The sequence below is a fragment of the Notamacropus eugenii genome, chromosome 6 (assembly GCF_028372415.1).
Source record: "Notamacropus eugenii isolate mMacEug1 chromosome 6, mMacEug1.pri_v2, whole genome shotgun sequence".
Taxonomy (NCBI): domain Eukaryota; kingdom Metazoa; phylum Chordata; class Mammalia; order Diprotodontia; family Macropodidae; genus Notamacropus; species Notamacropus eugenii.
The window spans coordinates 330,953,372-330,977,472 of NC_092877.1; the positions used below are offsets into that span (position 1 = coordinate 330,953,372).

At 33.1% G+C, this 24,101-nt stretch overlaps 1 protein-coding gene across 5 annotated transcripts in view; it reads left to right on the forward strand.

The window, feature by feature from the left end:
• Nucleotides 1–24,101, forward strand: part of TRPC1 (transient receptor potential cation channel subfamily C member 1) — a 77,854-nt gene that overhangs the window by 42,466 nt on the left and 11,287 nt on the right. For 4 of the 5 annotated variants that reach the window (XM_072618199.1, XM_072618200.1, XM_072618201.1 and 1 more), the window contains 3 exons: nucleotides 1,402–1,738; nucleotides 8,674–8,813; nucleotides 10,977–11,120. In XM_072618199.1, coding sequence (XP_072474300.1) covers nucleotides 1,402–1,738; nucleotides 8,674–8,813; nucleotides 10,977–11,120 — 621 coding nt within the window. Of the gene's footprint in view, nucleotides 1–1,401; nucleotides 1,739–6,451; nucleotides 6,673–8,673; nucleotides 8,814–10,976; nucleotides 11,121–24,101 lie in introns of those variants that run through there. The other variant, XM_072618203.1, reaches the window with a different exon arrangement.

Sequence of the window (24,101 nt, forward strand, 5' to 3'; positions counted from 1 at the left end):
AAAAAGAATATCTGGAGTGAAATAAAAAGGAAAAATGTTGTAGCAGTCTTTTTTTAAACTTTTCCATTTAAGATGCTTAATTTTTACATTTATGGGCTGGATATAGCAGAGGGGAATAGGAAAACATCCAAACTTTAATTGCCTTGAATTTAAGGGAAGAAATTCCAATTTCTTTAAATTGGAAATTGGGAGAGAAAGAGAGAGAGAGAGAGAGAGAGAGAGAGAGAGAGAGAGAGAGAGAGAGAGAGAGAGAACGAACATATCTCTCAGGAACTCCATTATTAAGGAAAGAAAATAATTCATTTTGGCCACTAAGAATGATAGAACTAAGTGCCTAATTAGCACTTGTGATGAATGATTTTTTTGTTCATACAGTGTCCTTTGGATAAGTTCATGGCAATCATATTGACTAGTTTACCTCTTTCCTAAACAATAATTTTGTTTTTTCTGTAGTGTAACATCCTTCAGCAGGAAAATAGGATATGGAGAATGATCTCTAAATTATTTTGTATCAGAACAAATCTGCTCCATGTATAAAGTTGTCTGAATGAATTAGTTTAGTTTTGGAGGCAGTCGGGGTTAAGTGACTTACAAAGAGTCGCGCAACTATTACTCCTGACTATGGGGTCAGTGGTCTATACATTATGCCACCTAGATTTCTGGTTGTCTGAATAATTTCGAAGCACTCCATTTTACTTTGTGGATTTAGACTTAGTCTCATGCTAATGAATCTAGAGTTATCAAGCTGCTTAAGTTATATTACACTTTGAAGGCTTAATACATTGGAAAAGCTTACCTTTTCTAAACCGTGAAATAATTCATAGAGAAAATTTGTCTATATCTCCAGTTAGGGAGATATAGACAAATAATTCATAGAGAAAATTTGTCTATATCTCCAGTTAGGGAGAATGTTTTTCAGTGCTTTTCTTTTTCATTTTACATTAAATGTGGGTTTGACTTTGTTTCAGTGTGCATACATTAGCTTAAAATTTTGAAAAATTAATGCCTTATTTACGTTTTTAGATAAAAGATTTAAGATTTGAATTTCTTACAAGTGGTATTAGTTTCATTAAATTAAGATACTTATTACTGTATTTGGAAGGTAATGAATGTTTACGATTTTTCTCAGAAACCATGTTTTATGACCTTTTTATATTTTATAAAACAATTCAAAACAACTACATTTAGCATACCAAATAAGTGCAATAAAATTATTTTAGAAGACATATATTGTAATTTTTTTCTTTGCTCTGATAAAAAAAAAATCTTACTTTTCTTTCTAAAGAATTTTTGCAATACTGATTTTTAATCTTTTTAAAACCTTGAATAGCAACTTGAATACTAGGCTTATCAGTCATTATTCAGATATTTTATTTTATTTTTTTTGTTTTTTGTTTTCAGTTTGTCTCTCAATCTAACTGTCAGCAGTTCCTCAACACGGTTTGGTTTGGACAGATGGCAGGTTACCGGCGTAAACACACCTGTAAGAAGATATTCACGGTTCTGATGGTTGGCATCTTTTGGCCAGTTTTGTCACTCTGTTATTTGATAGCTCCCAAATCTCAAGTTGGTCGAATAATCCACACACCTTTTATGAAGTTTATTATTCATGGAGCTTCATATTTTACCTTCTTGTTGTTGCTTAACTTATACTCCCTGGTCTACAATGAGGATAAGAAAAATACCATGGGGCCAGCCCTTGAAAGGATAGACTATCTTCTTATTATATGGCTGATTGGTAAGTATCCAGTTGATTTTAAAAGTTTTGTTTTGATTTTGTTCCAACTCATTAGCCCTCTTTTGTTCTATGCTGTTTATAAAATATCTGAGTTCTAACTTCAACAAAGAGTGAGCCGAACTCTTTTGGGACTAGTTGATGATGACTTCAGAAAGGACCAATAACTAATCTGTCTTCATATTTGACAGATGAGAAGGTAGAATTCTTCTTTTATCTTGAATAAAGTGTTATATGTGAATTATAGGATTTATCTCTAAAACTTTGAACTTATATTCATGTTTAAAGTAAATGTTGTACTTTTTTCCTTGAGGAAAATATAATCCTACCTGAAGCTTTATCATTGTTAAAGTTTTATGACTTTTATGCTCATGTACAATTTTAAAGTTAATTATTTGAGGTATGGGATGATAAAATCCAGTGGTAAGATTTCTGTCTACACCAATGAAAGGAGTTTCTGAATTGGTGAAATAATGAATTCCTTGAAATATTATTTTATTTCCTATGAAACGCAAGCTTTAAAGAACCTGAACATTTTTAATGAATCTCTTCAGCTACGTCTTCCTTTACTGTCTCTCCTTTCATTATAATTTATAGCAATAACATTTGAATTAGGATTATGTAAACTTCTAGTGTAGGGCTTACTAACCTGGGGTTCATAAAGTTATTTTAAAATATTTTAATAACTGCATTTCAATATAATTAGTTGCCATTGTAATATTATGTGTTTTCTTTTGTGCATGTACAAACATTATTCTGAGAAGGGGTTTATAGACTTCTAGAGACTGGCAAAAGGGTCCATGGCACAAAAAAAGTTTAAGAATACCTGCTTTATTGACTCATTTTTCATTATGGTTTTTACTAATAGTAGATAGAATTTCTTTAATGTTTTCAAATTTTTATACATATAAAACAAGCAAAGTAAAATTGTATTTTTAAAAACGTAATGCTTACAAAACAATATATAACACAATAAACTTAACAGATTAGTGGGAAGGGAAATCAGCTTGATTTTTAAATTATCTAGAGGGTTGCATTCTCTTTTTCACTCTGTTAATGAAACTTTAGTGTCTTTGTTTTGGGGCATTTTTTTTGGTATGTTTTGGCTTCAGCCAAACAGTACCACATTTTTGGTACTGAAATTTATCTCATCTTTGTTCTGATGTTGGGAAGGAACTCTTGAAAGTTTTTGTTTTTCCTCAATATAGAACATGATTTACTTTGAAAATTTATACTTCACTTAATTCTTTCTTGACTATCTAGATGTGTAGTATAGTTGGTGAATATACAATTTGAATATATTTACCTTTTGTTTATCATTATTTATAAAAATCATATTTTTAATCTATTTAAAATTTGATTTTTTTATTGATATCTTTTGTTAACCAAGAATTAAAAAGAGGAAGAAAAACATAGCACATAAAGAAGCCTAATATTATATGTAGTATTCCACACCCATAGTCTTCCATCTCTGAAAGGAGAGAAGTATATTCTGATATTTCAGTCAGTCAGCATTTACTAAGCATCAACTGTGTGCCAGGCACCGTACAAAGATACAAGATAAATTGGAAATAATTAAAAGAGGGAAGGCCCTAGAATTAAGAGGAATTAGGAAAGGCTTCCTGTAGAAGATGGAATTTTAACTGGGCCTTGAAAGAAGTCAGGAGGTAGAGATGATGATTGAAAACATTTCAGGCATAGGGAACAAGAGATGGAGTGTCTTGTGTGAGAAACTGCAAGGAGGGCAGCATTACTGAATCAGAGAGTATTCAGTATAAAGTGTGAGAATTTGATCCTGGAGGTAACAGAGAACCACTGGAGATTATTGAGTAAGGGAGCAACAGGATCAGATCTACATTTTGGGCAGATTATTTTGGTTGTTGGATGGAGGATGGATTGGACTGAGGCAGGTAGACTCAACCAGTGGGCTGTTACAATAATCCAGATGTGAGATGAAAGCCTGCACCAGAGTGTTGGCAGTGTTAGAGGAGAGAAGGGGCCATATTTGAGCGATCTTGCAAAGGTTAAATTGATAAGCATTGGGAACAGATTAAATATAGGAGGCTAGAGATAGTATGGAGCAGAGGATGATCTCTAGGTTGTGAGTCTGGGAGAATGGGATGGTGGTAGTGCCATCATAATACAGGAGTTTAGAAGAGGGAGGTTCTTGGGAGAAAAATAATGAGTTTAATTTAGACACTTTGAGTTTGAAATATCCACTTTGAGGTAACTAATAGGCAGTTAGAGATGGCAGGCTGGAGGTCAGCAGAGAGGGTAAAGCTAGATAAGTAGATTTGAGAATCATCAGTATGTCTCTTTTCAGGGACCCTGCTTGGTTCATTTTTAATATTAACATTATTTTAATTTGTATTTTAAATTAATTTGAAACAATTACTTTAAAAAATTATTTAAAACAATTATGCATCTTTCCACTTAAGGCTAACATTGTCATTTTTATCTGGAAAGTTTACAGTACACAAAATGAGTATTTTAAATTAGAAGTGAAAATATTATAATCTGGTTAGAAAGGTGAAATATTCCCATAAAGTGTTTTCCTCCATTTTCTATATTTTTGCATTCTTGCCATTATAACATTTAAAAATTTTGAAAACAAAGTGAAAATATATTTGTTCACCGTATATAATGCTATAATTATGGTAATCATTTATGAATGAATGGAAGAAAAAGCATTTATTGTACACATTTGGTATGTGCAAAGCTCTGTACTGAGTCCTGGGGATACAAATAGAAAAATAGAGATTACTTCTATTCTCCAGGAATTTACATTTTAAAAATGGAAGAGACTTATATGAATAATGTGATTGAACATAGAAATGTGAAACTGAAAACCTTTGAGTAATTGAGTCTATCATATTCCTCTTTATAATATTCTTTGGAAATATTATATTATTAATAATGTTTTTCTTAGTGACCATATTAACTGAAGAATCTTTTGTATCAACCTTTTGTAACCCTAGAATTTAACAGCTCTAAGAAGGAAAGGTTTTTCCTGAACAGTTTATGTAATTCCCTCCTGTTGTAATTATAGCTTAAGTAGTTTATTTTTTTTAAAGAATGTTTTTGTTTTGAAAGGAAGATTTGACTTTTCTAAGTCTGTAAGACACATAATCAATAAAGTTTTTGAACATTTGCTCTGAGTAGTAGGAAGATGGTTTTTCCCTGAATAGTCATATTGATGTTCAGAAGGGTTTTTAGGGGAAAGATAGAGTTTCATTTTGGACATGTTGAGGTTGCCTAGTGGACTTCTAGTTCAGGTTATCCAAGAAGCAGCTGGAGATGTAGGAGAGTGACTAGGGCTAGACCCAGGACAGAACCTTGGAGAATACTCTCAATTAGTGGATATGCCATAGATGAAGAAACAGAGACAAAGGAGAGAATAGTGTCAAGAAAACCTGAAGAAGAGGTGATCAACGATTTCAAAGACTCTAGAGAGGCCAGAAAGATGAGGAGTTTTTTTGAAGAAAAGACTGTGAGATTTGACAGTTAATAGAGATCATTGGTTACTTTGAAGAGGACAGTTTTACTTGATTGATGAGGTTGGGAGCCAGATTACATCCACCCAAAATGCTGGCTTCAAGAAATGGCATGCTTTTATCATTGTCTGTGTTCAGCTAATTTTCCAATAAAACTACTTGAGATTAGTAGAAATTGAAATCAAAAGCCATGTAAGCCATAGCTGCCAGAGAGCAGCTGTCTTTAAAAAAAAAAAAAGGTCTCTCTAATACAATAATTTGCATATGATATCTCTTAATAAATGTTTATTGAATTGAACTTAAAATGCGACTTCTTTATGTCACATGGTTAACTTTTCATTTGATCGTCAGGTCTTACCGACTCAGGGGAGTTTAAGTGTTGAAGAACATTTATGCCATTTCTTCTGGTATTTAATACTCTTTATTAGGTAAAAGAGTCCTATTACTCTTCAGATAACTTGTACAATTCATTTACTGATTTGTATTAATAATTCTCTCAATAACATTACTTTAAAAAAAGATTACTCAGTAAAAAAAAGTTTATAAATACTCAATATTGGTAATATTGACTCAGCTAGTAGAAATCTTTGAAGATACATTCAGTCTTCTCAGAGAAGCCTTTTGTTTCAATAAGCTATACCTGAGTTTTTATGGCCCTTCTGAGATACCATATATATAAATTATAGCACTTGCACTTTATTTAATTATATAAATCTGACATGCATCATCAGTTCATATATTTTCATCTCACATAATGAGATTTTATTTACAGATTACACTGATACAATTTTTTTTTTTGCCTTTCCCCTAATCTTCCTTCAATTACTTTATCTCTTTTTTCCCCATGCCGTAATTTTTTCTGTAGGCATTAGCAAGTTAGGACTAAAAGTGGTATTTTGGATTCTAAATATGATGTTTTTCTTTTGCTATTTAAAATGGTTTTTATTTACATACTTTTCATATTGTTTTTAATTCTTATATATTTTCAAATATAAAATTGTTTTGAAGCCAAAGAAATGAAAGTGGCTTTTGCAGATATGTTAACCTGTATTAACTTGCAATGTTTTGTTGTATATTGGAATATAATTTGCAAAAAGAACTTATGAAGTCATGGCCAACATCAAAAGGCCTAAACTTTTTCTGTTCATTGAGTTGAGGATTTATGGTCATTTTTCCTGCTAATTTTTTCTTCTTCTAGACTATGCAGAAAGAACTCTTTGTTAATCTGGACATATGAGGGAAATTAATAGTTGCTAGAAGAAGTATCACTTCTGAAAGCTTTGATTTGAGCAGAGTAGAATATCTTGACAATTCAATGATGTAACTCAAAATAACAGGGACTCACTGTGGAAAAGCTTTCTTTAAGTGAAGATAATTTATCAAATTTTATTGGACAGGGGATTGTCATTTTGCAAATGCCATCATATCCATGCTGATCTTCAGGTATGCAGAAGTTAAGATAAACGTACTTTTCTTAATATATATTAATAGAAATTGAACATTTAAAAAAAATTGTACCTATGAAAAATCAAGAGAGCAAGCATGAAGTAGTGGATAGAAGGCTGACCTTAGAATTGGAGTGACTTGGATTTGAAACTTACATCTGACATGTATTGACTTTGTGACCCTGGGCAAGTGATTTAAATTATTAATTGCTCCAGAAAACTCTAATAGTTTGTTAATTGAAAAACAGTTACTGATCTGCATTGGTAGAAGGAGTTTCCTTACTCAGAGTATCTTATAAATAAGATCCCGGAAACTAAGTTGGAGTGGTTAACAAAGTTGGAATGAAAATAATGATCTTTGGGTTTTTTAATTTTAAATCATATGATTTAATTAGAAATCAATGATAAAGGCTTTAGCTGTTCTTGCTTCATTATAACTATCTAGTTTGTCAACCTTAAATTTTTAAAAAATAAATTTGAATAGATAACAATTTGGTATGTTGTGATTGTATATCCTATGTTAGACTAGACTTATGTCTATCTGAGAAGCACTTGAATGGCGATGTGCTAGAGTGGTAGAGAGACCTAACCTTGGAGTCAGAAGATGTGGGTTCAAGACCACATATATATATATGTATATATATATACATATATATATATATATATTATGTATAGGCTATATGAGCGTGGGCAAGGCACTTAAGCTTTTTGTGACCCAGGCAACTCACTCAGTTATAGAGCCTAGTGTCCACTTGCATTTTGTAGAAGGAGTTTTCTTACTGAATGTTATTTCTACTAGAAGAGAATTGTTAGCATTATTTCAACTTTTTACCCTCCTTATTAACACATAGGTCCATACCAATTAAGGATTCCAAGTTTTTTTACTCAAAAAAGGTTTCCTTAAGGATCATTTTTGTCCTGATAGGTTTTTCCTAACTGAAGCATTTATTTCAGAAAATAGATGTTATATTTGGTAAAATACTAATTCTTTAAAAAAAAAAACTACATGCAGAGAAAAAACATTTACCTATTTTGATAATCGTCAGTGATTTTTAAGAGCCGAAGGATTCCATGAGAGTTATCTTTTGAGTGTCTCTTGTCTCAAGAGATATCTTTTGAGATATTTCTTAGGGGAGAAAAAGAGAAGAGATTTATTTTTTTTCTCTGAAACCTATGTATAGATCCTGACAGGATAGTAAATAAAACAGAAGTCTTCCACATCTTGAAAAGTTTGAAACAAGTTTAAAGGAAAGTGGTTCAGTTACTGCATCAAAAATAAATGTCTTCTTTTGGATAGTTAAGTTTAACATTTTCAGAAAATGGCCATCCTAGTTTCAGTGGGATGATCGCATCTCAACTTATGTAAACCTTTAATTTAAAAAAAGTTTTGTTGCAGGAATGTGCAAGTGTTTTGAAACTTTTCTTTCTTTATTAAATAAAGTATTTTTCAGTTAAAATGCACCCAAGCAGGGTTTTTCTAAAGTACTTTTCTATTGGAATTATTTTGGTTATAGAAAAGCCAGAGTTTTTTCTACTTGGCTTAAATAGATTTCCTCTCATGTTTATTTAAAAACTCAGGTTTTTGTTACTTTGTGTTCTCCTAAAAAGCATCCAAATAGAGAATATGCCATGAAATTCCTTTAATTATCTTAATATTTTTGGTACTTAAAAATATTTGTTTACAACTGATTTATGGAAGAATTTCTGGTTATCAATATTTAGACTTTTTAAGCATGAAAGCTCATCATTTCAAGTTTTCCTTAACTATTTTTCCACCATCATCTCATTCTCCAGTATAGATTATGATTATATTTTTCTGATTGTGGTAACTTGCTTTTTACTAAAAAAAAAAAAAAAGTCGCTTATTTTTATAAGACTACAGTGACCCAAGTGTACGATTTCATTTATTCTACTTTAAGTATTTTTCTTCTTATATAGTAGAATTAAGTGTGCATTTTTTGATGTTTCTTCCCACCCCACCACCCCCATCCCCTTTTAGGAATGGTGTGGTCAGATGTTAAAAGACTCTGGTATGATGGATTGGAAGACTTTTTAGAAGAATCTCGTAATCAACTCAGTTTTGTCATGAATTCCCTTTATTTGGCAACCTTTACCCTCAAAGTTGTTGCTCATAACAAGGTGACTATTCACTATATCAATTAAAAACGCAATAAAGTTTATTGGGGAACATCAAAAATTTCTAGATTTGTAACCCCAGAATAACAGGAGTTTAAATCTTTTACTTGTCTGTAATCAAGTTTATCTATGGAAGCTAAGTAGGCCATTAGCTTAAAACTATCTGGATTGTTGGTTTCACATTCCCCATATAGGGCTGAACATGCTTACAAGGAGAGTACAAAGTAACTCAAAACTGAATTGTTAGTGTTAAATATTTGTGTTATCTCAGAAACTTAGTAACTCAGGAGTCCTTTATCTGAATATAATGTTCCACAATGTGTTTTGCACATGTCACATATATAATGCTGATTTCCTTTTGTAGCTTAAAGGTGCACTAAACAGGGGAAAAAAGGTTCCTTTTAGAAGAAGATGTAATTTCAGTTTAATAAAACTCTAGTCTCATTATTAAAAAAATATGCTTGTTAGAGATGGATAACTATCGTTCTAATGTTTTTACATTAGAATTTTAAGCTCTGTCCAACCTGTGGTTTCCCAATCTCCTTAAAATGATAGTAGTCATTTTGAATATAGACTCATAGAGTATTAGATTTGGAAATAACCTCCAAGGTCATTTGGTCTAACCTCGTCCCTTTACAATTCAGAAAATGGAGAATGTCATCAAAATTGCTACTTCCACAAGTGTGTCTAACTAACAGTACTAGTATGTAGTACTATGGACTGCAGATGTAGAACTGGAAAGGACCTTATAATTTAGACCAACTGTTATCTAACATTGTCACACAGGTAATAAATGGAAGAGTCAGGATTTGAACCTTGTTCCTTTGACTCCAAAGCTAACACCCTTTCCATTATACCACACTGCCTCCCTAGAAAGAAATCAGTAGGAGCTAAACAAATTTATAGATGGCACTGACTCACTGTTCTCCCTGTACTCAATCTATGCCTCACCTTTTTGGAAAGATTTGTGAACTAGATCAAGAACAGAGATGTAACTATGATTTTAAAAGATTGATAAAAGTACAGAATGCAGGCATCAGCCCTGTTACCTTTCATATTCAATATGTATCTTGTACTGTTTGACCTTAAAAACATCTAATATAGTAAATTCATTCCATGTTAATCTCATTTTATGCTTAGGATAGAGACATTGGAAGTGGTTATTTGCTTTATAAAAGAGATAACTATCGTCGTGGTATAATGGAAAGAGCCCTGCTTCTGGAGTCAAAGGATCTGGGCTCACACTTCTCCTGATACTTAATACCTGTTTGACCCTGGGCAAATCATTGGACCCCATGAGCCTTTTGTTTCCTTTTATGTAATATGAGGGAATTGGTCTGGATGACCTCCGAGTCCCCTTTGGCTCCAGATCTATGATTGTTTAAAACACCGTATTCCCTTAGTATATTTTAAGTGATTTAATTGATAAAAATTTGGCTTAAAAAATAGCTCATATTTATATATATTCTAAAGTGCTTTTATTATGCTATTTTATGTAACTTTCTACACAGCCCTATAAGGTAGGTAGTATTGAAGCTAAGGTATTACCTGTTTACCCAGGTAAGCTAGCTACAGAGATAGAACTCAGATCAAAAGATTCTTGATCTTTTAACTTCAATTTCACTAATCTTTTCATGACACCAATCTGTCTTTTATTTATAATTATATTCACTATCCCAGGTAGAATTTAAAACTAGGCTATTTATTCTAGGAACTGGAATTAAGGTGCCTTTTAAAAAGTGAAATTTAGTAGGCATTTCTGACACACCAGGGAATTAAAGAATGTTATGATTGTGGTGTCAGAACATCAAAGTTTGAATTTTGGCTCTATCTTGGGCAAGGTATATAACTTTTTGACACCTCAGTTTCTTCATCTGTAAAATGAGGTATTATACTAGATGACCTTTGTCATCCCTTCCAGAACTAAAACTGTGATTCTGTAATGTGTTCCAAGGTTATAGTGACTAAAATACCCTTCAGAAAACCTGTCTAGTGTTAAAGAATATATGGTTGATCAATATATGGCACTGTTTTGAAAGATTGATCCAGGATCCATACATATATATATACTGTACTTTCTGAATTGGCTTTCAACAGTCAAAGTGTTCGCTTTTGTTTAACAAAATAGTGGGCCGTGCTTTTCACTTTTTTTCTTCTTAACTCCAGTTTCATGATTCAGCTGATCGAAAGGATTGGGACGCGTTTCATCCTACCTTAGTGGCAGAAGGTCTTTTTGCTTTTGCTAATGTACTGAGTTATCTCCGCCTCTTTTTTATGTATACGACAAGCTCCATCTTGGGGCCATTACAGGTAAAAAATTAAAATTTCTGCAAGAGAATTTAAGAGATGTGTTATTTTATAATTAAATGTCCATTGGAACAAGTGAACATTTAAATGACCTTGATATAATGTTATACATACTTTTCATGTGAAGGGAAAGCTGAATCCCATATTTTCCATAGTATTTAAGAAATGAAGACCTTGAACAGTCTGTGACTATTGTCCTTATTTCTGGTTAGATTGGAGTTATTTTCTTTTAAGTCATTTAAGTTTTATTAAGAACATCCTTTCATGTGGCCCAAATAAATAAATTTATATTAGCTCTTTTCTGAATTTTAATTTGGCAGTTCTTATTATGAAATTATTTTCTATTACTACTGTATGCTTGAAGCATTAGAATATTAAGATTAGGAAAAGATGTATTTCCCTGGAGGAGAGAAAAGAAGAAAGCTGAGGATGAATAAATCAGTTCATGAATATCAGACGGTAAGTAGAGCTGGCCACTGATCTAGGAAGGGTTAATTGGTGACAATCATTCTTAATAAATAGACTAAGAACCTGATTAAAATTTTAAATGATACTTCATAATAATTTGAAAAAAAATATTATTTCAAAGTATTGTGATTTTTCTCTTTTTCTTATTAATTATTGGATATATAATGGTTGCATTTTTAGTAAAAAGCATGGGGAATTATTCACAACTATTTGAACTTACTAGCAAGAGCTCACTTAATTCTCTTAAGTGACTGAACTCCATTTAACTTATTACATTTATTTTTAAAACCAAATTCATATAATGATTTTCATTAAACTAAATCTTCAGGTGCATCCGTGTTGAGAGTCCTTGCTTTGATAACAATTATAACTCCTCCATGACTTCTCATCTTGTGGGATAATTATTTTAAGTTTTCTTATAAAGCTCCCATGGAGAATCTATCCAGTGCATTCTTCTTTTAATATCTTTGGTTTGCTGATATAGTTCAGGCAGTACGTCTTTGATCTCTCATTCTAGTATAAAACAAATGCAGTATCAATCAGAAAAAAACCCCATTGATTAAGCACTGTGTGTCAGGCACTGTATTAATCACTGAGGATATACAAATAAAAACACTCTTTTTACCCTCAAGGAATTCATATTACAATGGATGCAAATTCAAAAATTACTAGGCATATAAAAGATATATATAGAATTTGATGAAAAGTAATCTTAGAAAGGAAAGTCTTTGCCTGGGAAAGGCCTCCAGCAGAAGGTAGGCTTTAAATGTAGTCTTAAAGGAAGCCTGGGAAACTAAGAAGCAGAGATAAAGAGACAAAAAAATTTTAGAATGGGAACAGTCAGTGCAAAGGCACAGAAATTGGAAATGGAGTGTCATGTATGAGGAAATGAGTAGGCCAGTATGTAGGTGGAATGTAGAGTGTGTTAACGATGGGCGTTGGGAGAGAAGTAAAATGTAAGAAGATTGGAAGGGTAGGAAGGGTCCTGATTATTAAGAGCTTTAAATGCCAAAGAATTTATATTTGATCCTGATATTAATAGGGAGCCACTGGAGTTTATTGGGAGTGATATGGTCAGACCTAAGCTTTAGGAGAATCACTTGGACAGCTGAGTAGAGACTGTATGGGGAGTGGAGAGAGATACGGGGCTAAAGACTTCCCAGAAGGTTATTGTAATGGTCTAGGCATGAGATGGTGAGGGCTTGACCTAGGATGATGGTTGTGTGAGTGGAGAGAAGGGGACATATACAAGGGATATTTAGAAAGTAGAAACAGCAGGATAGGGCAGTGGATTAGATATGTGGGTGAATGTGAGTGAGAAGTCAAGGGTGATACCTACATTGTAAGCCTGGGTGACCAGGAGGATGGTGGCTCCTTGAATAGTCATATGGAAGTTCACAAGGGTTCTTTGGGGAAAGATAATGAGTTTCATTTGGGACATATTGAGTTTGAGATGCCTGTTGGACATCCAATTCAAGTTGTCCAAGAAACAGTTGGAGATGTAGAACTGGAGCTCAGGAGAGCAACTAGGGCTGGGCATCTAGATCTAGGAATTATTTATATAGCAATGGCAATTGAACTGCTGAGATTAACAAGTGAGAATATTTATCTTAGAGATTCTTAAGGGGTTTGTGAGCTTGTTTGTGAGAAATGTTTTGATAACAGTATCTTGATATAATTTGTATTTTATACATTTAAAAACATTATTCCGAGAGGAGTCTGTAGTCTTCCCCAGATTGCCAAAGGGGTTCATTGTTACAAAAAAGCTTAAGAATCCCTGGTGTAGAGAAATGGGCAGAGGCCAGAGACTTGGGGGACACTTATTGTTCTTGGGTATGCATGAATTAACGTCCAGCAAAAGATGCTGAGACGTAGGGGATAGGAAGAGAACCAGGTGAGAACAGTGTCACAAAAGCCTAGAAAAGAGTCACTATCCAGGAAGTGATGATCCGCTATGTCAAATGCTGTACAGATTTACATCTGCACAGCAGTATGAGTATTGAGAAATGACCTTTAGATTTGGCAGATAAGATATCCTTGAGAACTTTGGAGAGAGTAGTTTCCGTTAAATGATAAAAAGCCAGGTTGCAGAGGATTTAGAAGTGAGAAAGAGAAAAGTAGACACACCTTGTATTGATGGCTTAGGGAGTTTACCTGAGAAAGGGAAGAGAGATATGGGATAATAGCGGGGTCAATCAGATTAAGTGAGGGTTTTTTTAAGGATCAAGACGGGTGTGTTTTTGAGGGAAAGAGTATCTCAGTTTTGGCTAGTGCTCTGCATCCGTCTTAAGAGAATATGCTATCTCTTTTGAAACCTAGAGCAGAATTCTAGGTATGAGGCCAACAAAGAAATTTGAACACATTTTGAGGTCCTCTAAAATAATTTTATCATTTTGTTTGAAATGATGACAATGAAACCTGGTGGTTTAGCCTCAGAGATTTAAGAAATTGAAATTGGGAAAAGTCATTGTTAAAGATCAAGCATACATAGGAGTATGTGCTAAAGATGTCACAGTTTTGAAACCATTGCTGCAATATTTCATCAGTTAGTTCAATGATAGGAAAGAAGGGAGGAAAGTGAGGAGGGAGAAAGGAAAGAAGGAAGAAGAGATTTATTAAGTGCCAGTCTCTGTACTAAACACTTTACAAATATTACCTCATTGAATCCTCACAACAGTCCTGGGGGTAAGTGCTATTATTATTCCCATTTTACTTTGGGGGAAATTGAGGTGGGCAATGTTTAGGTGACTTGCCAGGGTCAATCAACTGTAAGTATCTGAGTCCAGACTGAAACTCAAGTCTTCATGATTCCAGGCTCAGCATTTTATCCACTGTGTGTGCTAGAAAAATAACAGAGAATGTTAAAGGGAAACATGGAAAAGTTAAAAAAAATGTTATTACTGGAATAAAAGAGATGTTCAAGAGGATGTCAATAACTACTGACCCATAATACCTAGTTTTTCAATACTCTAATATTCACATGGATCTCTGATATTGATTTTCTTCTTTACAGAATATAGTGTTCCATGACTATTATTTTTTTCTTATAGATGTCAAAAGGTGGGATTTAGTTTCAGTAAGATGGATGGGGTCATTAAAAGAACTTTGCCTTCCTCCTGTTCAATTTTGGGTCCAACTTACTGTCTCTTTCCAACATCTGTCCAAGATACAGATACTCATAGATGATTTCTTGAGGTTGTCCAACTGTTTGACAGAACCTAGACAACAGGCATTCTTTATCTAATTGGTTTTTCTTTTGTGAGTAGTTAGGGTTAACTCAAGAAGGCACAGATCTAATTATTTTACATCCCCCTGCTCAAAAATTGTCAATATTTCCCTTTCACCCCTGGAATAAAATGCAAAATTCTTAGCCAGTCTTATTTCAAATTTCTCCCCTAGTCAAACTGACTTGCTAACTGTTCCCTTTAACATTCCATCTTCCATACTTATGCTTTTGCATATATGGTCCCTCATGTTTGAAATGTACCCCCTTTCCTTCCATACCATCACTCCTTTGAAAGCCACAGTTTAGATGCCATTTTCAACATGAATGTTTTCTGATCTCCCCAGTTGTCTGTGATCTTTCCCTCTTGAAATGACTCTGTATTCTTTTGTGTATACCATGTGTTATCTATGTACCCCCCTCAGTAGAATGTAAGCTTCTTGAAGGCAGAAATTGTTTTGTTTTTCTTTGCGTCCTCAGCACTTAGCATAGTACTTTGCATGGAGTAGGTTATAAGTGTTTTAGTTGAGTTGTTGAAGTGGCATAAAGGATACGTTTCATGAAATGTTTAATTAGAAAACAGAGTGTGGACAGTTCAAGTACTCACAAAGTTTAAAAAGACCTAGGAAATGGTCTCTCGAATATTGAGCACTATTATTTTAAATGTGAGAATGACACTGCTAAACACTAGCACAGATGCTTTTTAAATAGCTGTTTTTCCAAAAATGATGGATTTGAGTTTACTCAACCAATTTTTCACTTTGTTCCCTTTGCAGTCAAAAAGAATGCAGGCTAAACTGGAAGTGCATTTCTGTGACCATGAGATAAGGAGTTTGCAATTGACTCATTTTTAGATTAGATCCATATCTTCTGCTTCTATTAATGTAACATTTAGAATAGTTACACTTGTATCTCTTAAAATGACCCACTCCCACAAAACAATTTACTTATTGCTCTATTCAAACTTTCTTTCCCACTCACTGCTAGGTCTTCTTCACCATAGAGTGTTCTGTGTCTGGAGGTGTATTTTTTTCTTATAACCATTTATTTATTGACAGATGATCAATACGCATTTGTATACTTGTTAATTATTCAAAAACATATAAATTTTCTATTTGAAGCTTAAAGATGCTAAAACTTGCTATTCTTTGGATGCCATGTGGGAAATATTGGTTTGAATTTTGGGAGAGGAATTTTGTAGAAGCAGAAGAAATAAGGAGCAGGAAAACATTAATTCAACAAGTTGTTTAGTAAGTGCCTTTTACGTGCCAGGGACTGTCCTGGTTGCTGGGGACACAAAGAAAAAACTGAAATAATCTCTACCCTCAAGGAGCTTATATTTTATTGAGAGAAAGTGACATGAACACAGATAAACAGAGAACCTCGATAATTTCATGTAAATAGAAATATATCTTTATTTATAGCAAAAATGTTTATCTCAGACCAGCCAAAAAGACATAGGGTTTTTAAAAGTTTATTTTTAAGAAGTACAAAGAAGTCCTGTTTCCACCAAACTTAAAAAGTAGAGTTGTTCAAGGTCTTCATAGAAATATATGCTGTTTATTTTTTCTCTGCTATTTGGTCTGATTCTCCTGACCTTTCCCAGAAAAAAAAGCAGGATATTTCTATGTATACTCAAATGCCTATATTCATCATTTAATCTGTAGAAAACTTTTCTTCTCTGCTATTTTCCCCTTATGTTCAGAAATTTATATTGTTTGAAAAGTTAGAGAATTCCCAAATGGTCCCTCTGTGTGTTTATAGATGAGTTTTTCCTGTCATAACATTTTATTTTTTATCTAATCCAAGAGATGTTTTATAAACTCTTTTTACAATACTATTCCTTATGATATATAAATTAAAATTATCTTTTTACTTTGTGTTATTATATAGTCTATTTGACTGTTTTTAAATTTTCACATGAAAACAGTTTGTTCTGTCAGGCATTAGATAATTCTTCTAAAATGATATCTACAAAATATGCTTTTGATTTTATTCAGTTTACCAACAAATATGAAAATTCCTACATGTAACAATCACATTTTAGATTCCCTCTTAGAAAGTCATTCTTGGGCACTCATTTTATGACAGATTCCATCTCCCAGTTTTACGGATCTTTTCTCCTGCCATTATTAGTTATCCAAATTTTTCTCCTTAAAAATTTTCCTAGTTTTTTCCTGTTTTTTTTTAAGAGGAAGGAAAGGAGATTAAGCATTTACTTAGTATTGTACTGTGTGTCAAGGACTGTACTAAGTACTTTGTACATGTTGTCTTACTTAAAATATATATGTACATATGTAATTTTAGAAATTAATGTTTTTAAAATTTTATCAATCATCTTTATTGATAAAAATTATAGAGCACTTTCCAAATACACATTTCAGGCTTCTGGATTACAAGTATAATATGTATGTGATGAACACTTATTACACGAAATGAAATTCTGCAAAGTCCTAAAATTCAATCTCAAAAAGCAAAATATATTTATGATGGGCAAGAGGAGATAAATTAAATCACAACTTTATTTGCAAAAATACTCATCAAGCATTTTTAAAATAATAGCTGCCTCAAGATTGCCACATACTAAATCTTAACAGTGCAACTTGCTTTATTTTCTTAAGTTAAATGGGACAAAATCAAAATTATTTGGAAAAATCTGTCACCAAATCAAGTTCTGCTTCTTAATCAAAATAAGATAAAAGACAGTTACCAAACAATTTTAAGAAAAAAATGTTTTTTATTGAAAATCTTCACTAAGGCCTCTGGAATAAGGTTTGATTTTATCATAAATAAAAAAGACACACCCAATGTTTGCTATGGTAAGTCTGAGTAAATAGTTGTTTCTTTTACTCTTAGCAATATGTGAGTCTTCGTACACTAACAGATTCTGCTACAAATAACATTTCTTCAAGAGATGACCTAAATGGAATTTGCAGTCTGTGCTAATTTGAGAAAGCTTAGTTTCTACTTTATTGTCTATTTAAATAATGGCCCAAATTTCAATTACTTCTTTACTTGGTTTTCTGTTTTGAAAATTCACCCAGTGGTCGTAAATAACTTGCAGTTTATACAAAATTTAAGAAAATGAACTATTCCCAAGTATGTGTTTCAGTGTGATGGCCATAAAAATCTGAAAATTACTAGGAACGGATGAGTTCAAGGACAGATTCAGAAAGACCTACAATTATACTTTCTTTGCTCCTATTGTCATCTAGTAATAGAAATTAACATATTAAAGATAGTATTGAATATCACATAGTTAATCTCACTTTGTAACTATTAAAATTAAAATTAATTCCATTTCAAATAATATAATAACTTTTTAATTGCTCCCTCAAAGTTCCAGTTAGGAATCTTTGTCCATTCATTCACTTTGGTAAAAAATCAATTTTATGGTTGTATTTAGTGTGTAATCTTTTCTTCTGGTTCAACTTTTTTTCCTCTTTGCATTATTTTGTAAAGGTCTTTTCAGATTTCTTTCTATCCCTCATATCTCTGTTTTAATTTCATTATAATATTTTGTAACATTAATATATCAAAATTTATGTAACCAGTCTCCTGTTGTTGGGTATTTAGGTTACCATAGTTGTTTTTGTGGACTGGTGTTTTTTTATTTGTTTTGTTTTGTTTTGTGATTACATATAATTTTGCTATAAAAATCTTTGAAAATTCAGGCTATCCCAAAATTCTTGCAGTTTTAAGTGATTAGATTTATCTGTTAGCATATAGATAGATATAGATCTAATTGTAGATCTATATATTAATAGATTAATCTATGTCTGCCTACTTTTTTTTGTTTTTGTTTTTGATAACACTTTCAGGATATATTCCCAGCAATAGAACGATTTGGTCAAAGGGTGTGATTATTTTTGTAATTTTTACTTTGTATTATCATGCTGTTCTCTAAAAGGTTTCTACAAATTTACAATGCCATTCAATGAATGTACTAGTTTCTTCACAGCCCTTTTCATAGCAGGTTTCAGTGTTTTTCATTATTTCTCCCAACTTGATTGGTGTGAGCTAATTCCTCAAAGCTATTTTATTTTGCATCTCTTTCATTGTGGGTGACATTGTGCATTTTAGAGTCATCATATCCTGTTTATCCTAGATTTTTCAAGAGAGGAACTATGTACCATGTATAAATATTTTCACATGTAAATATTTTGAGAAGCTCATTTTTTTGTTAGAAAGTCATTTTTATTGACTATCTAGGATCCTTTCTCTTCTGGCTGTGGAATTCAATTGTCATTTAGTCATCTATTCAACAAGCATTTATTAAGTACCTAATATTTTCATGTTCCTATGACTATATTATGGCATTTGCAAAAATAGAGATATGATCTTTGAATTTGTGGGACTTAGCATTCAGATGGAGATTTTTTAAAAAAGCATACATATGTGAAATGGAGAATAATTCCAAGGTAATAATACACACAAGTATATATAGTGGGGATTATAGTCCTAGCTGCTAAAGGTCTGTCTTTAATCATGAATAGTTTCTTGGATAAAATGAATCTTTTCTTAAAATAAATTTTACTGATGACTTCTATATCTTACATCATCATAGTTATCCCAAATATCCCTTGCTCTCCCCCTCCCAGAGAGCTATCCCATATAACAAATGATATTTTTTTAGAGAGGAAAAAAATCAACGCAACTGATCAATACATTGAAAAAGTCTGAAAATATGTGCAATTTGAAACACCTGTGGATCTCCCACCTCCATGAAGGGGTAGGTTGGAGTGTCCTTTCCTATTTCTTCATGAGTTGTGCTTAAGTTTTGTAATTTTGTTACATTCACTTTTGAATTTTTGGTGTATAGTTATTATTTCAATTTACATTATTATAGTCATCTGTTTATTGTTTTCTTGGCTCTGTTGACTTCACTCTGCATCAGTTCATGTATATATCATCTCCATGCTTCTCTGATATCATGCACATAATTTCTCATGGTACAGTAGTAAACATTGCCTTCATGTACCACAGTTTGTTTAGTCATTCCCCAATTGATGGTTATCTACTTTGTTTCCAGTTCTTTGCTATCACAAAATATGCTGCTATGAATATTTTGGTGTCATGGAGCCTTTTTTCTTATCAATGGCTTCCTTAGGAAACAAGCCCATTAATGGAGTGTCTGGTTCAATGGGTATGAACACGTTAGTCAGAATGAAGTGAATCTTAAACTGACCTTTCAAGAAAGTATAAGATTTAGAGTGGCAGAGTGGAAGAATTTGCATTCTAGTCAAGGTAGGCTTCAAAGGTACACAGATGTGGGAACAAACAAAGCTTAATGGAAAGGAAATCAACTTTGTGCAAGGACTACATTGGGAAATAATGGGGAGGTATTTGATAAATTATAGTCGAGAAATAACTGCCCATAGTTGGAGAAATGTGTCTAGATGGCTGCCTGTGTTTGAAGAACCATTCTGTGTATTGAGAGTCTCTGACTCAGAGAGAAAAATGAAAGAAGGAATGGGAGGGAAGAAGAAAAGGAGGGAGGAAGGAAGAGTCCCTATTCTCAAGCAGCTTCCATGCTAATGGAGGAAGGCAGTACACAAATGGGAGCTGAAAAGGGGGGGAGGGTAACTTGGGGTCATTGTTTTGAAGTCCGGAATGTAGAACCAGGTGGAGAATAAAGGCAGGCTGACCTACCCCCTTAACAAAATAGAGGCTCCAGATGGAACGTACTAATGGGAAAAGAGGAGGTAAGATGGACCTTGTGGAGGGTTCTTCCATGGTGAATAGGCTGGTGGAGTAATAATGTGTTTCAGGGCCATGAGGCCCTGAAGGAGGTTCCAGGATGGGAGAAGAGAGGGCATGGTTTTGAAATCCAGAGGGTTAGAAACTGACCGAGAAGGTAGTGAAAGCAAAATAAAGCTGGCTTCATTTAAGTTTCTATTTTGAATAAAAAGATTTAACTTATCTGATATTTTAGCCAAAAATAGAAACAAATCTTTACTTAACAAATATTTAGGAAATTCCTTATTATGAACAATTAAAAAAGAGGGCTGGGGGAGGGAAAAAAGGACAGGAAGGGTAATAGCTATGGAAAGAGAGAAAAACAGCTTGGCAGGAGACAAAAGGAGAGAGCCTGGACAATGATCTAGAAATTATTTCTGAATGTCACTTCAAATAATGCTTAAATGTCAAAACTACATTTATTTCCTATGTTTTGAAATATAAATATTTGCTTTTCCTTGGCCCTTAGTGTGCTAAGAGCTTTAAATCAGTAGCAGCAATATGCAGTTTATTATATACATGAAGGACCAAAAAATAGAGAATGATCCAGAATAAAATTTCTAAGAAGATATCCATGATATTTATCATCATCATTTCCTGGGAAGGATATCTATTTAAAAAATATAATCCTGTGATGATCCTATTCTATTTATTTTTCTTACTTGCAACAATTGAACTCCAATAGCTTTTTACATTAGATAATTTGTTCAGCAAGTGGATAGAAATATGAAGTTAATGCACTTTTCCAAATGACTCAAAGGATTGTTTTGAGCAGACATGTTTTTTCTCATCAGAACCACAATTCACACCAACTTAATTACAGATTAAAGTCTAGTTTTCATTCCATAAGGATTTTTTTTTTAGAACAGACTCTGTTCTGTCTTCAGTCTTAACTGATCCTCTGCTGATATTTATTTAGTTAGCTTAGCTTCAGTTGAGTGCTCTAAATACACTGAACTCTCTCACTAGAGCCCTCATTTAACAAATGTAACTTTATACCTTCCTAGTAGTTCGAAAGTTGAAACCAGGTAACACTATCAGAGCACACATTTTCCTATGTTGAATTTAGGAACTCAATTTAGATTCAGCTTTAATTATTTGTGAATTCATGTAGTCTGTATAGTGGTCTATAATGTCTGAACATGCATTGTAAATGTACCCAAACATTTTTATTCCCTTTATGTTTGCCTATAAATTATGACCTTTTAGCTTTTTCCTCTTTCAGTCTTAAAATTCACAATTTAGAAACACTTAGAAAAGCAGGAATATATGGATATAGTTTCAGAAATCAACCATAAAAAGAGAAAATAATACTTTCAAATTTTGAGATATTTTATCTTTAAAAAAACCATTAGTTTTAAAAGACAACTATGATGAATCATTGTTGTCTATGTTCAGGAAAAATTTTTTGTCCTAAAATGTGTAAAATTTTTTAATAAAAAGTTGCATTTTTAATAAAAGTTGCAAAATCTACCTAGAAGTACTTAAAATTGACTCTCTTGGTTATGATAATCAAACTAAAAGGAATTCATGGTAGAATTGATAGTCATCCGGAGAAATAGCTAGGTACAGTCATAGGACCTTAGAATTAAAAGGATCCTCAGAGTGTATGTAGTATAACCTGTATGTGACAAAGAATTCTTCTTACAGAATCCCTGGGAAAATTTTTTTTTATTGTTTCAGAGGTCTAAATGAATGCTTATTATCATTATTCCCCTTGTAGGTAATAGAGTGATTAAATATTTCTATCTGCTTATTCACCCAAATGAATAATCTTTAGGTCTGCTGTTTGCTTTTGGTTGGGAGCATTTTCCATGCAGATTTTACTGCTTAAAAGGTATTTTTAAATGAAATCATGACTTCTTGAAGAGTTGTATGTATTTAATTTTGTTGTAGAAAATTGGTACTATGTTCTCCATGATTTGTTTGCGCCTATTCTAATCTACCAGAATACCTGCTGATTTATCGCATAGAAGTAAGATACTCCAGTATGTAAAGTTTTGAACAGTATCTTTGAGTAAATATTAAACTGTTTCCTTCAGCTATAGCATGATTTTGAGTATGCTGACTTTGCTCGAGAAAGTCAAATCAGAAATCCAGACCATAAACAAACTTAATGTCAACTTTATACTTTGTTTTGCCATGAAGCCCTTTATAAGATCCGCTTATATGGAGGAGTGAGTCTCTGGAATCTGGAAATGTTTTTCAGAATCTAACCTTAGCCATGAAAGCAGGCCTCTATACTTAGAAAAATAGTTCCAATATATTTACATAATCCATAGAATAAGGCTTTTTTCTCTCCTTCCTTTACCTTCTCAACCAGTTATGTTTGAAAATCCAAAGTGTATATCTCGAAGTAGAGGTGACAAAGAATACCTCGCTGTCCATACTAGTTATAGCCTCAGGATCTTGGGAACTGAGAAACAGAGGAGATAACTTTAACATGCATCAGAAAAGGATGCCATCGTGTATTCAAGTGAACGTTAAGAAGTCTTCTTGGTTTTTCTGGGCCTCACATGGTGTTCTTACACTGCAGACAGTTGCCCAGGCAGCTTGTTGAGGCCTACCTTGAAACATGGACCTGAAAACTTACAACATTGCCCATAGGAGATAGCAAGAAATACTATCTTTCAGTAATTCTGTTGGATGCATATTTTGTGTGTGGGCTCTTTTTTTTTCCATTTCCTATTATGGGCTATAATTTACCACACACACGCACACACACACACACACACACACACACACACACACACACACAAAACCAATAGTCATTTAGAGAGGCATTTACTATTGAATGTAGGAAATAAAATGAGTTGGGAAGATTGGTCAAAGGACACAGAACATAGTACAAATTGAAATGGTAGATCATTGACCTTCCGCTATTTGACATGATGTGTTCAGTTATTTTAATTGCATCGGACTCTTCATGACCCCATTTGGGGTTTTCTTGGCAAAGATACTGAAGTGGTTTGCCATTTCCTTCTCTAGCTCATTTTACAGATGTGGAAACTGATACAAGCAGGTTTAAGTAACACAGCTACTAAGGGTCACACAGCTAGTAAGGATCTGAGACCAGATTTGAGTTTAGGAAGATGAGTTTTCCTGACTTCAGGCCCCTCTCTCCACCATACTACATTGCTGTGCTAAATTTAACGTGTTATTCTGCTTTAAATTTACCAAGGACATTAGGAAAGGTAGATTAGACCTTAGAACCCAAGGTGCAATTCATAACATTTGAGAATTCTAATGAATTTATGATTTCATGAATCATGTTGGTGGATGTTCCCACCAACAATGCAGATTACAAACCTGCCCATACCTGCTCATTTGGTTTTTATCCATATTCTCTCATATGTTTACCAGAGGGAGTCAACTCAATGTTCTGGAGACCTCCCTCACTTTCTTTTGATAGGATGAAAATATTAATGGAACCTGTGGGCTGTTCAACTGCTTGCTTCTCCACATGATCACCAGAGACAATAATGTTTCTTGATTAGTAACCATACACAGCCACCATTAATACTGGTGTTAAGAAGAAGGGCCTTAATGTCAGG